Source organism: Cebus imitator, unplaced genomic scaffold, assembly GCF_001604975.1.
Source record: "Cebus imitator isolate Cc_AM_T3 unplaced genomic scaffold, Cebus_imitator-1.0 Scaffold199, whole genome shotgun sequence".
NCBI classification, from domain to species: domain Eukaryota; kingdom Metazoa; phylum Chordata; class Mammalia; order Primates; family Cebidae; genus Cebus; species Cebus imitator.
This window is the reverse complement of record NW_016107514.1, coordinates 7,259,206-7,272,375: the sequence shown is the minus strand read 5'-3', so window position 1 is coordinate 7,272,375 and position 13,170 is coordinate 7,259,206. Positions and strand designations below refer to the sequence as shown.

Here is a 13,170-nt window from a genome sequence, read left to right as displayed (position 1 = left end):
TGTAATCTGCATATATCATTACACAGCTGGTCGTTTTCTTTCCTCAGTGAATGCTGTCTTAATATGAAATTTACCTAAATGTACAATAAATGAGAATCAGGACTCTTCTGTTTGTACAGTATATCTGATTGAATAATAATGTTCAAAGTTGCCATTGAAATCAGAAAATGACAGAAAACTGTCTTATTGAAAGTATTAAACTATTTTGTGTTTTAAAATTCCCCAATTGATTCAAATTTATAGCATCAAAGACATGCAGTTTCGGTATTAAAAAAACTATTATTTATTCTGGCTTTTGGATCAGTATAAACACTAGATATTTATGTTATGGACATCACTTTCAGTGTGTTAATAAATGAAGTCCAAATATTTTCACTTTAAAATAACCTTAGAATTTCCTCATTGGAAGAGGTGTGTTTTTAGGGCATTTTTTATGAAGGCGTGCTTCTTCTTTTTCTCTTAGGGCCCACGAGGTTTGCTGGGTCCCAGGGGAACTCCAGGATCTCCAGGGCAGCCCGTATGTATTGCTGGAAACATTGAAGATTTTCTAGGGAAAGTTCGTTGCCAACCTTTTAGGGGCTGCAAAAGCCCTCAGTAGACAGCCAAGAGTTGTTTTGTTATATTTGAAGAGCAAAAGATGCTGCCTTTCACTTTAACTCATCATTCTCTCCTCTCCTTTCTTCCTTTTGATTATCTATCTTACTGCTTTCACGATTATTCCCCAGCATGCAGTGGAAAATGTTGCTAGATTGTCTCCCAAGTGGACATGGATAAGAAAGTATAAGTCTTGTCTCTTCATTTCCATTAAATCCTGAAATGATTTTTACTCGCTTAGGGTACTGGGTATCATGCTGTTAGATTTACCTTTTGATTTTCTATTTTAGCATTAAAACATATAAACAACCATACATACTTTCTCTTCATTGCAGGGTATGGCAGGCGTAGATGGCCCCCCAGGACCAAAAGGGAACATGGTATGTAGCAAATAGTGAAAAAATAACTCATATTTGAATACAAGCACTAACAAGCCATTTTTGTTGCTAAATCTAAAATATAAAGATTTCTTACATTTTGCTAAGTAGATTAGCTATAGCTTGAATTAATACTTTGTAATATTTTCCAGATTATCTTGAGAGAAAACTGATTGTAGGTAAAGGGAGAGGCATTTTCCAATTGAGAAGAGAATATCTATTGTGTAACATAGCCCATTAAAGAATTTTTATATTTTCTTGTGGCAGGGTCCCCAAGGGGAGCCTGGACCTCCAGGTCAACAAGGGAATCCAGGACCTCAAGTAAGTCAAAGCCATTGCAGCTCCTTTGAAATAATGGGGGAAAGATGCTATCTTTGCATAAGAAAATTGACAGCCTCACAATTTTCTATGTAAGACTAGCAATATTTAATATGTGAATGTAGAAAAACACATACTTTTCTTTTTTTTTTTTAATTTGAGAAAACTGGTAGAAGCCCCTTTCTTCCCAGAGAAAAATGAGTCAATTTGTGTTTAGGGAATGCCAGGACTACGAGCCACCTGCAGGAATGTTCTAAATAGGCTCACAACAAAGTCTTTGCAAAAAGAGTAGCTTGTGTAAAACTCCTCATCGTGTTCTAAAACTCTTTGGGATGTATGGGAATACATATATACAGATTCTAATAACTCCGTGCACTATAGTCAGCTAATAATTCACTGTTTTAAAAGTGTTATTACTGTGATTTGATTTCTGATGTATGAAATAAATTCTTTTAAAATAGGGTCTTCCTGGTCCACAAGGTCCAATTGGTGCTCCTGGAGAAAAAGTAAGCTACTCTGTTGTTCTAGTAATGCCTGGTGAAAGTGTTTGTTTTAGCAACTTTAGGCAGGTATAGGGTCTGCTTTTCTGTTTCTTTTAAGATCTCTAGATAGCTCAGCACATAAGGAATTAATCTGGAGTTGACATGAACATAGAATGTGAGGAGAATTTATTCATATGTCCTTAAACTGTGAATGATAAAACTTCAGTTACCATTTAAACAGCTTCCAAATGTGACATTCTTAGCTATATTAATTTCAGGAACATACTAGTATGAGTGAATATTTTCCCTTTTCTTTAGATCTCCTTTTCTTTTTCATTATTTTACAAAAAAGTAATTACGTTTGCTTGTGATAAAAGATTTGTAGGAAGATACGATTAAGGAAAATTGTGAAGTTGTTATTGCCAGCATATCTCGTATATGAATGACAAATGATGTTCTTGTTAATAATTCAATGTCTGCATCAAAACAAGAATGAATCTTTAATTAAAGACATGTCTTTTCCCCTGATCTCCATTGTGAGATTCCTGGAGTAATATTTTGTCCCCAGTAGTCATAGCAACTTGCTAGCTGGCTCTTTCCAACACCTTTTTTGTTTCTTTATTTTTTTTTTATATCTGCAAATATATCAATTTTTTAAAAGAACTAACAGCTTTATAGAGGTGTAATTTACATACTGTGAATATTCACTTGTTTTAAGTGTACATGTCAATGATTTTTACTGAAATTTACAGTTGTGCCGCAATCCAACTTTCAGAATACTTATACCACTCCAGGAATAAACCTTGTGTTAATTTGCAGTCCCTGTTTCCACCCCCTCAAACCTAGCTAACAACGAATTGGCTTTCTGCCTTTTTGAGTTTTCTGAATATTTCCTATAAATGAAACTTACAAATAAATTTAATATATGGACTTAGTCATATGAATGCATATGCGATCGTTATGTCTGACTTCTTTCATTTTAGTTCATCCATGTTGTAGCGTACATATATTGGTACTTTGCTCCTTATATTGTACTCATAGTATTCCATTGACTGGCTATACCAGGTTCTGTTTACTTTTTTGGTTTTTTCTTTTCTTGGAGGTAGAATCTCACTCTCTAACCCCCAGGCCGGAGTGCAGTGGCATGACCTCAGCTCACTGCAACTTCCGCCTCCCAGGTTCAAGCAATTCTCCTGCCTCAACCACCCAAGTAGCTGGGATTACAGGCACCTGCCACCACGCCTGGCTAATTTTTTATTTTTAGTAGAGACAGGGTTTCACCATGTTGGCCAGGCTGGTGTTGCACTCCTTACCTCAGGTGATCTGCCCACCTCGGCCTCCCAAAGTGCTGGGATTACAGGCTTGAGCCATCGTGCCCAGCTGATCCTGTTTACTTTTATTTGGCAGTTGATAGAATATGTGTAGTTTACACTTTTTCGCTGTCATCCATACCAGTGCTGTGGTGAATACTTGCATACAAGTCTTTATACAGGTGTGCTTTCATTTCTTTTTGGTATATACTTAGAAGTAGAATTGCTGGTTATGGTAAACTTATGTTTCATATTTTGAGAATTCCAAACTGTTTTCTGTATTGATTGTACCATTTTTTCCTTCCCAACAACCATGTATGAGGATAGTAATTTCTCCACATTCTCACTAATGCTTGTTATTGTCTGTCTTCTTGATTATGATCATTCTTGTTGGAGTGAATTGGTGTCTCATTGTGACTGTAATTTGCGTTTCCCTAATTATTACTTTTGTTGAGTATCTTTTCATGTGCTTATTGGCCATTTCTATAACTTCTTTGATAAAATATCTGTTATCTTTTGGTTAATATTCTAATTGGATTATTTCTCTTAATATTGAGTTGTAAGAGCAACATATCAGATTTAAGTGGTTCTCACTAATGCTTGTTATTGTCTGTCTTCTTGATTATGATCATTCTTGTTGGAGTGAATTGGTGTCTCATTGTGACTGTAATTTGCGTTTCCCTAATTATTACTTTTGTTGAGTATCTTTTCATGTGCTTATTGGCCATTTCTATAACTTCTTTGATAAAATATCTGTTATCTTTTGGTTAATATTCTAATTGGATTATTTCTCTTAATTATTGAGTTTTAAGAGCAACATATCAGATTTAAGTGGTTTTGAAAGTACTTTTTAAGTACTTTCAAAAGTATGGATGTTTTAGACGTAGCTGCAGAGCACTACTGGAAAGTGTCTATGAGTTATGTTAGTTTCTAAAGGTGATTTTTAATATTTAGATCAGAGATTTTAATCTGAGTCACTCATAAATTAGCACATTATAAATACAGCATATTTATTTTACATTGCACTTGACACATGGACCTGTTAAATTTTCTACCATGATTTTATCATATATGTACTAGATTATTAAGAGGGATTTGCTCTTAGGGAAAGTTGTTATATCTGAATTCCCTTTGCCAAGCAAGATAAAAGATAGAATCTGGCTTAGTGCATTTCTGGTGGAAGAAGAGAGATGCCTTTATGTATATACTGCTTCTGTCTTTGATCTGAACATATTCAGCCAGTATGTTCAAAACCAATCTCTTACCAACAAAAGGAAAGAGGTACTTAAGAATTTGAGGGAACACATTTTAATTGTAGTACATCTACAATATAAATTTTGTATTACATCTATATTAAAAAGTAGAACTTTTATTTTTAATGATAACTATGATTTATTTATTCTGGCTTAAGAGCCTCGTATCAGAAAATTTGGTAAATAGTAATGTTTCAATTGTATCATGGTATAATTTAACATTTTTCATATAATTTAACTAATATCATATATTTTTACTGTCTAAGAACAATGTTTTACACTAAGTTATCATAGCCTGTGCTTTCATTTTTGGAAAAAATATTTTATACAATTTAAGTTAATTAAAATAGATAATTATATTGTTTTTTCAGACATTTTTGATAAATATACCGAATATATTCTGTGATAAATTGTGATATCCCTTAAATATTTTCTGTAATTTTATTTCTGAGTTCACTCATATATTAGTTGCTTAGTTTCGATTGGTAGTACAAAACAGAGTTTCCGAGTCCAGTATAAAATAGCAATAAACAAAATAAATATTAGTTAAAGGGAGGAAGTTTGAAGACATGGATAGGAACCTAGGTTCATCCACATTGCAATGCTGTCATATATTCGCATTGGCTAATTTACCCAAACTCTTAGTTGATACTATTTCTTGTAATTATTTGAGAAAGTGGACAATGCATATTAATTGCCGAACACAGTACATAGAAACATTCAGTAAACTTTTACTATTTTATTAAAATCTAAAAAATATGACATTCTCTCAACTTTTTTCCCCATCCCTCCAAGGAAACAGCAAAGAAGGAAGCAGAAGATATTCTGCTGTCATGGAACTTCCATTCTAAAAGAGACGTCTTCATTTTAGTTTGATTAAATAACCATCTTCTAGTTCAAGAGTTTTAATATTTCTTGCGTATTATTTATTTATTTTATTATTGTTATCATTACTTTTTGAGATGGCCTTGTTCTGCCAGGAGTGCAGTGGAACAATCTTCACTTACTGTAACTTCTGCCTCCCGGGTTCAAGCAATTCTCCTGCCTCAGCCTCCCTAGTAGCTGGGATTACAGGCATACACCACCAAGGCCTGCTAATTTTTGTATTTTTAGTAGAGATAGGGTTTGACCATGTTGCCTAGGCTGGTCTCAAATTCCTGGTCTCAAGTGATCAGCCTGTCTAGGCCTCTCAACGTGCTGGGATTATAGGTGTGAACCACCACCACTCCTGGCTTCTTGTCTATTCTCAAGTATATAGCAACATAAAAATCCATACAATATTTAATACGCAAAAGGTCATTGTCATAAAAATATCACATTTGCTGATAATAATAATTAATGAAATATATCTTTGTGTATTACATTTTGCCTTGAGAGAAAAAGGTAATTTAAATTACAGGAAAAATGATGGTAGTAAAAATTTTGTGTTTTATAATACTTATTACATGATGTTAAATTACCTGATTGAATATGACTTTGCAGACAGGTGAAGAGGGTTGAAACATTCAGTCCTTTAAATGAGATATCATTACTTTTGATTACAAATTTTAATTTTTCAATTTAAAGGTTACTTTTAATTCTTTTTTGTTCTATGCTGATTTACCTGAAACTTTCTTGTAAAACTGCAATGTCAGGAAATGTGAATAAAATGATTATATCTACTCTTTGAGAATGGAAGAAGCCCAAAAATATGTCCAGGATTTAGGCTTGCTAATATGTCCTTGACCTCCCTATTGTTTCTGAATCCTGGATAATAACTTGATCAGCAAAGAATAATGATCTGGGCTCTAGGAACTTTATAAATTTAATATTCTTAGAAGAATGTCTACTTTTCTCCCAAGAAAGGATCTGGTTCTTGTAATAGTGATTCTTACCGTGTTCCAAACTTAGCAATGGTTGTGTTCGACGTGATTTGAAACTCTGTGTGGTTAAACGTGGATCAGAGTGATCTGTTGAATTATTACTTTGTTATTATTTTGTTGGTTACCTATTAGGATATGCTCTTTTACATTAAAATAGATTTACTTTCCTTCATTTCCTATGAATAACTATCACACCATAACATTTCTCAAAATATTTTAATAATTAATGGTGTTTCATCAATGTTACTATTGTAATTTTTTGAATTAGTACTTATGAATATTATTGATGGAAATAATCCAATGTTTACTTTTTAATGATATAAATCAACACATTTTGACCTATATTACTTTCCTTTTTGTTCTCTAAGCTTCAGTTTATTGTGATATCCCAAAAAATAATTTTCTAATTTAGAAAAAGACACATCTAGGATTAGAAGAAGGCTAAAATCTAGCACATCTTTGATAGGTTAAATTTGGTTTAAATTTATCTTGATATGGCATTTTCTCCAAATAATATATTAAAAAGTTAATTAAATGGTTATTATAGATTGAAGCCAGTGACTCAAGATAAGAATTTCATTAGTAGTATATGTACAAGTTAAAGCTTTTCAAAATTATTTTATTTTCTTTTTTTTTTATTTTTAGCTGACCACTTATACCTTGGAATATTTATTTTTTTAATAATTTATTTTCTCTATTTGATAAGGGACCACAGGGAAAACCTGGACTTGCTGGACTTCCTGGTGCTGATGGGCCTCCCGTAAGTAACAGCTACATGGTCATTAAAATTACTTTACATTATCTTTAAAAATAGATACTATATGTGTTTTAGAAATGATTATATGAGGTCAGTAATAAAAATGAGTTGAGCCATTAATTAAACATTGATTTCACTAAAATACCTTTTTATCATGTCAGTTCTCTATTGCAAAATCTTTAATGAGCTCACAGTGGCCTTTGTAGAAACTCATTTGGCACTCTAAGCTAGAACCTTCTCAGAATCTCATATATATATATATTTTACTTCCTCCTTAACCATTAGCGGCAGGTAAGCAGATCCAATCACAGTTTCTTAGCATGATCTAAATTTTCTATCACCTTACCTTTTCCTACTCTGTTTCTTTTCATAGAGAGCCCTTCTCCATCTTCTCCTCCTTTTCAAAGTATCTGTTTCTGTGAGTCCAGGTGAAGTTCCTCACCATTCATAAATTTTCTCAGATATCTTCCATGAAAAGACCTCAGCCTTTAGGGATTTCTTTCTTTTCTGGAAATATAGCAATATTTATTATTTCCCTGTAAGTCATAATAAATAATGGAAGTGTATAATCTGTACAGTTATTATATTAAAACATTTGTTATTTACAGATTATTTTCCTCTTTAAACTACATATTTGGATTTTTGGAGCTAGAATATAAGATGTCTCATCCTACCTCTCCTTGTTATTGAGAATAAATTGTGATGTGGCTATACATTTTTATTTACTGAATCTCAATAGGTTGATTATTAATACTGTTAGTATTTATGATCTTGCTGTATTTTCAGTTGTCCTACCCACATGTCTTAGTGCCCCTTTGAAAGTGCACATATAATTATTTGATTAATTTGCAAAATACATGGCAGGTTTAAATACCTTTATATAAGACTCTAATTGACACTGGGGTTGAATTGTTAATGAACAATATATATATTGTTTTATGTGCTTTTTCTAAGCTCTCTCGAATGCATTATGTATTTGAAGAAACTTAACATCCATCAAGTATAAACTTATTATGTTTACTACCAAATGCCACAGTTTCCAATTTATTTAAAGTCATACACATTGATGCCAAAATGTTCATTCTTTTTGAAACTTAAAGAGTAAGATTTCAATAGATTTTATAACAAAAGAAATACTTTCATACTTTATCAACTGTGTTATTATTAAATCTTAAGTGTATGTTTTTGCTAAATATAGGGTCATCCTGGGAAAGAAGGCCAGTCTGGAGAAAAGGGTGCTCTGGTAGGTTCCAAGTATTTATTTAAATGCCCTGTCACTAAATTTCCAAGAGAAAATGGCTTAATTTGATTATCTCTCATATATACACACACACACGCACATATACACACTATCAGATATGTCTCATCTTTAGTGTAAGTAGGTCTTACTAAAGAATTTTTCTTAACATTTAAGCAGAAATCATGTTCATATAATTATTTTGATATAAAAAGATATCTTAGACTATTTTTAATTTTATATTAGTAATTTTAGAAATTAGACTATTTCTGTTTTTTAAAAATATTCCCATGGCTAGGAATACATGCACATTCTGCATGTGTATTATATGTGGAGTAAACGGTGATAATATAAAACAAAGAAGTTGGAGAAGAATTGCTCAATGTCACTGAACTGCTTATGTTCAGTAACAATTTTATTATTACTTTCTGGTAAGTTATCTTAGAAAATGTTAAATTTAAGACCAATGGTTATCAAAATATCAAAGTGAAATATAATACGTGCATATTCAATGATAGTACTACTTTAGATTACAGTAGCGGGGTAGGATCATTTTGTTTACAGTTGTTTTGAATTCTTTTAAAACAGCACTAAAATTTCTGTATTACTGCAGAAATTATAAATTATGATTTATAGAATGCTTTCTCTAGGTAGACTAGAGAAATAAAACCAGTTGTGGAAGATATATAATTTTGATTATATTCTTGATGAAGTGAATGCTACAAATGTATAATTTTCTATTTGAAATTATCGATCCTGTTGATGTTTCAGTAATTCTCTGTTATAGACATTGAACACAGCATATTTTTGGGTTGAAGATCTAATTATTAATTATTGAATTGTTTACATTATTTTACATGCTTATAAGATTTACCTTATTGTAGCATTGGCCCATTTAAATACCTTATTGTAGCATTAGTTTATGACGTAATAAATTTTGAGTGAGTGGTGCTAGTCGCATTTTTTTCCATCATGTCTGATTCTAGAAACAAAGATTAAACTACCAAAAAGTCTTTATCAAATATTAGCAGTAGAAATAAACCATACCCTTGTAGATTATTTGGTGAAATTATCATATGTAAATGAGTAGCATTTTCAATTTATTATACATATAAGTGATAATTAATCTTTTTCAGGGTCCTCCTGGTCCACAGGGTCCTATTGGCTACCCTGGCCCCCGAGGAGTAAAGGTAACTCTTAAACTGTTTTCACATTATTTACTTTCAATGTGAAGTGTTATAGTTATTTAATACTTCTAATTTATTCCATAGGGAGCAGATGGTGTCAGAGGTCTCAAGGGATCTAAAGGTGAAAAGGTAAATATAATTGTTTAGGTGGTTTTAATTTTTATATACTATGTTAATATTTAAAGTTATTCAACAGACATTTTATTTCTTGTGTATATTGAGTGATTACTTCCATACTACACAATGCTAGTCTGATTTTGTACCCTATATCCTGGCAACTTAAAAGCAATGTCTTATATCTTGTGATGAGGGCTAAATACTAGAATAGGAAATAACATATGTCATAAAGAGAATTAATCCTGCATTTTTTTAATATATGCATAAGTTTCGTAAATCATGGGGTTGGCCTTAGGAATTGATTTGCTACAGTATTTAGATGTTACCTAGTTTGATGCATGATAGATAAATGTTTATTCTTTTTTTCCCTACTGAAATCCCCAAAATGTATTTTTAAAAAATTTGGCACAAAACAGGAAAGTTAGAAGTACACTAAATCAACTGAGGAAAGAGGAAGTCTTTCTATATAATATTATACAGAAATCAAAAGTGTTAATAAGAGAGAGGTAAAATTAAAATCAGCCAGGAGTGAATGAAATAATGTACCTAAAACTATGAATGAATATGGCATGCATATTTTATAGGGCATTTATAGATAATTGGCTTTTGCTGAAGAATAGGAAATTCAGATTTTTTTTCAAGGATACATTTAATAGGAGTTCAGAACCCAAATCCTTCAAAGATTATGATGAAATGCAAAGGGAATGACATGACTCTGATAGAGTTTGTATGCCCACCCACATCTCATCTCGAATTATAATCCAAATTGTAATTCCCACCTGTCTCGGGAGCCACATGGTGGGAGGTGATTGGATCATGGGGGCGGTTTCCTCTATGACTTTCCTGATAGTGAGTGTGTTTTAAACGAGATCTGGTTGTTTGATAAGTGTCTGGTGCTTCTCCCTTCTCTCTTTATTTTTCTCCTGCCACCTTGTGAAGAAGGTGCTTGTTTCTCCTTTGCCTTCTTCCATGATTGTAAGTTCCCTGAGGCCTCTCTATCCATGAGGAACTGTGAGTCAATTAAACCTCTTTCCCTTATAGTTTACACAGACTCAGTTAATATAGTTATAGCAGTGTAAAAATGAACTAATACACTCAGAATTAGTATTGAATTAATTCTTACTACAAAATTACATATGAAGTTAAAACAACACATAGTTTTATAGTATAAATATTGCTACGTTTGGTGAGCTATACATGGGTATCAACTATTGCTAATATCATACTCTAATATCATACTCATAATACCAGTCTATTACACTGAGACTGGATAATTTAAGAGAAAAGAGGTTTAATTGGCTCACAGTTGTGCAGGCTGCACAGAAAGCATATTGGCATCTGCTTCTTGGAAGTCCTCAGGAAGCTTCCAGTCATAGTGGAAACCAAAGAGAGCATTGGTTTCCTATGTGCTGGAAGCAGGAGCAGGAGAGGCGAAGAAGATTCCACACATTTTTATACAATCAGATCTCAGAGAGCTCACTCACTATCAGGAGGAGAGCATCGAGTGGATGGTGCTAAACCATTCATGAGAAATCCACCCCCAGGATCATATCACCTCCCACCAGGTTCCACTTCCAACACTGGGGATTACATTTCAACATGAGATCTGGGTGTCAAATATCCAAACAATGTCAAATGCTAATATTTTTTCAAGGACAGTCATTTATTTTCATAGTTACAGTATTATCAAAAGACTTATTTGTAAATTTGGTACCAATAAGGAATGCATAACAAAAAGGGATGGATTTATTATATCCATTATGCTCTATCTGAAAAAAAAAAAAAAAAAAAAAAAAAAAAACCCCTGCTGTTATATACTAAAAGTAAACCTCTTTTGTAAGGGTCATTGCCGAGTTTAAAATGAGGAAACTGAGGCCAGTATAAGAAAATTAAATGCCAATTTATTCAGCTCCCGGGCTAGGTTCTCTGGTCTGGGGAAAGGGGGCCAGAGAAGTTGCACTGACTTCCTGGGGCGGGGGATTTTTATGGCTAGGAGGAACAAGCAACAGCTGGGTGCTCTGACTGGGTCCATGGGAGCGGGATTGAGATGGGGTGAGCCGCTATTGGTTGGTGGTTTGTTGGGCGGGTTTTCTGGTGTGAGAGCTGGCCAGGGTTTCATTAGCCAGAAACTTCCAGGGGAGACATGTGGCACAGCTAGGTGCCGAGTGCAGAGCCTGGTGCCAGGTCCAGGGTCAGGTGCTGAGTGCAGAGGTGGGTGTGTCCGGCCTCCCAGCAAGGCAACCAGCCTTACATCTTTCCCTTATAAATTGTCAGATATATTGTATAAAAAAGGCCAGGCATGTCACATTAACTCAGCTACTTTATAGTAATCCCAGTTCATCCTGATCACCATAGATGAACTTCAGAGTACCAATTGGCTCCCCTATGGGTTTTGGATCCATGGATTCCGTAAACCACAGATCAAAGATACTTAAAAAACAAAAACATTAAATTAAATATTACAGTATGACTGGGCATGGTGGCACATGCCTATAATCCCAACACTTTGGGATGCCAAAGCAGGAGGATTGCCTAAACCCAGTAATTCAAGGCCAGCGTGGGCAACATAGTGAGACCTCATCTCTACAGAGTATTTTAAAAATTAGCCAGGTGCTCTGTTACGCACCTGTACTCCCAGCTACTTGGGAGGTTGAGGAGGGAGAGCTGCTTGAGCTCAGGAGGTCCAGGCTGCAATAAGCTGTGATTAAGCTACTATACTCCAGCCAGGATAACAGATTGAGACCCTGTCAAAACAAAAAAACTGCAATGCAACAATACACAATAATAATAATTTTAAAAATATATAATTTGAAAACTATTTGTATAGCATTTAAATTTTGCTAGATATTATAAGTAATTTAGAGGTGATTTCAAGTATACAGGAGAATTTGGGTAGGCTAAAAGTGAATACTATCTCATTCATTTTATATCAAGAACTTGAGCATCCACAGATTTTGGTATAGGGAGATGGGTTAGGGTTCTGGAATCAATCACCCCTAGATACCAAGACTGTATAGTGTCTCACTGAATTGACAAAGGAGCATGGTAGTGAGTCAGGTACAGTTTCACGTGTGATTTGTAGGTTGCCTATACTGAAAATACTGTCTCTGGTTAGAATTTTTCTTGTTAAGACTTTTAAGCATCAGTTCAAATGTTTTTCTCTGGAATTTGTGCCTATCAAGGACTTTTAGAGGAACTAGGCAGTGTTTAAAAGAAAAGTGCCTGACTGGGATGGGGATGTTGTTAATTGCTAAAACTTATTAGGAGATTTGCAAAGTGAGGGAAGCAAATAAAACAAATGACTAGGCTGGAGGCAGTGGCTCATGCCTGTAATCCCAGCACTTTGGGAGGCCAAGGTGGGTAGATAGCCTCAGGTCAGGAGTTTGAGATCAGCCTGACCAACACAGTAAAACCCTGTCTTTACTAAAAATACAAATAATTAGCTGGGCATAGTGATGGGAGCCTGTAATCCTACCTACTTAGGAGGCTGAGGCAGGATAATCACTTGAACCTGGGTGGCGGAGGTTGCAGTGAGCCGAGATCGCATCATTGCACTCTACCCTGGGCAACAAGAACAAAACTCAATCTCTAAAGAAAAAAAAAATACATATATATGTAAGTGACTAGATATATGTGAGGACAAAGCCATATAGGAAAAAATTAAGATACATTTTAT

At 33.9% G+C, this 13,170-nt stretch overlaps 1 protein-coding gene across 3 annotated transcripts in view; it reads left to right on the top strand.

Moving 5' to 3' along the window:
* Positions 1–13,170, top strand: part of COL11A1 (collagen type XI alpha 1 chain) — a 213,219-nt gene that overhangs the window by 90,686 nt on the left and 109,363 nt on the right. For all 3 annotated transcript variants that reach the window (XM_017547609.2, XM_037745410.1, XM_017547607.2), the window contains 8 exons: positions 464–517; positions 930–974; positions 1,239–1,292; positions 1,751–1,795; positions 6,903–6,956; positions 8,152–8,196; positions 9,327–9,380; positions 9,462–9,506. In XM_017547609.2, coding sequence (XP_017403098.1) covers positions 464–517; positions 930–974; positions 1,239–1,292; positions 1,751–1,795; positions 6,903–6,956; positions 8,152–8,196; positions 9,327–9,380; positions 9,462–9,506 — 396 coding nt within the window. The remainder of the gene's footprint in view (positions 1–463; positions 518–929; positions 975–1,238; positions 1,293–1,750; positions 1,796–6,902; positions 6,957–8,151; positions 8,197–9,326; positions 9,381–9,461; positions 9,507–13,170) is intronic.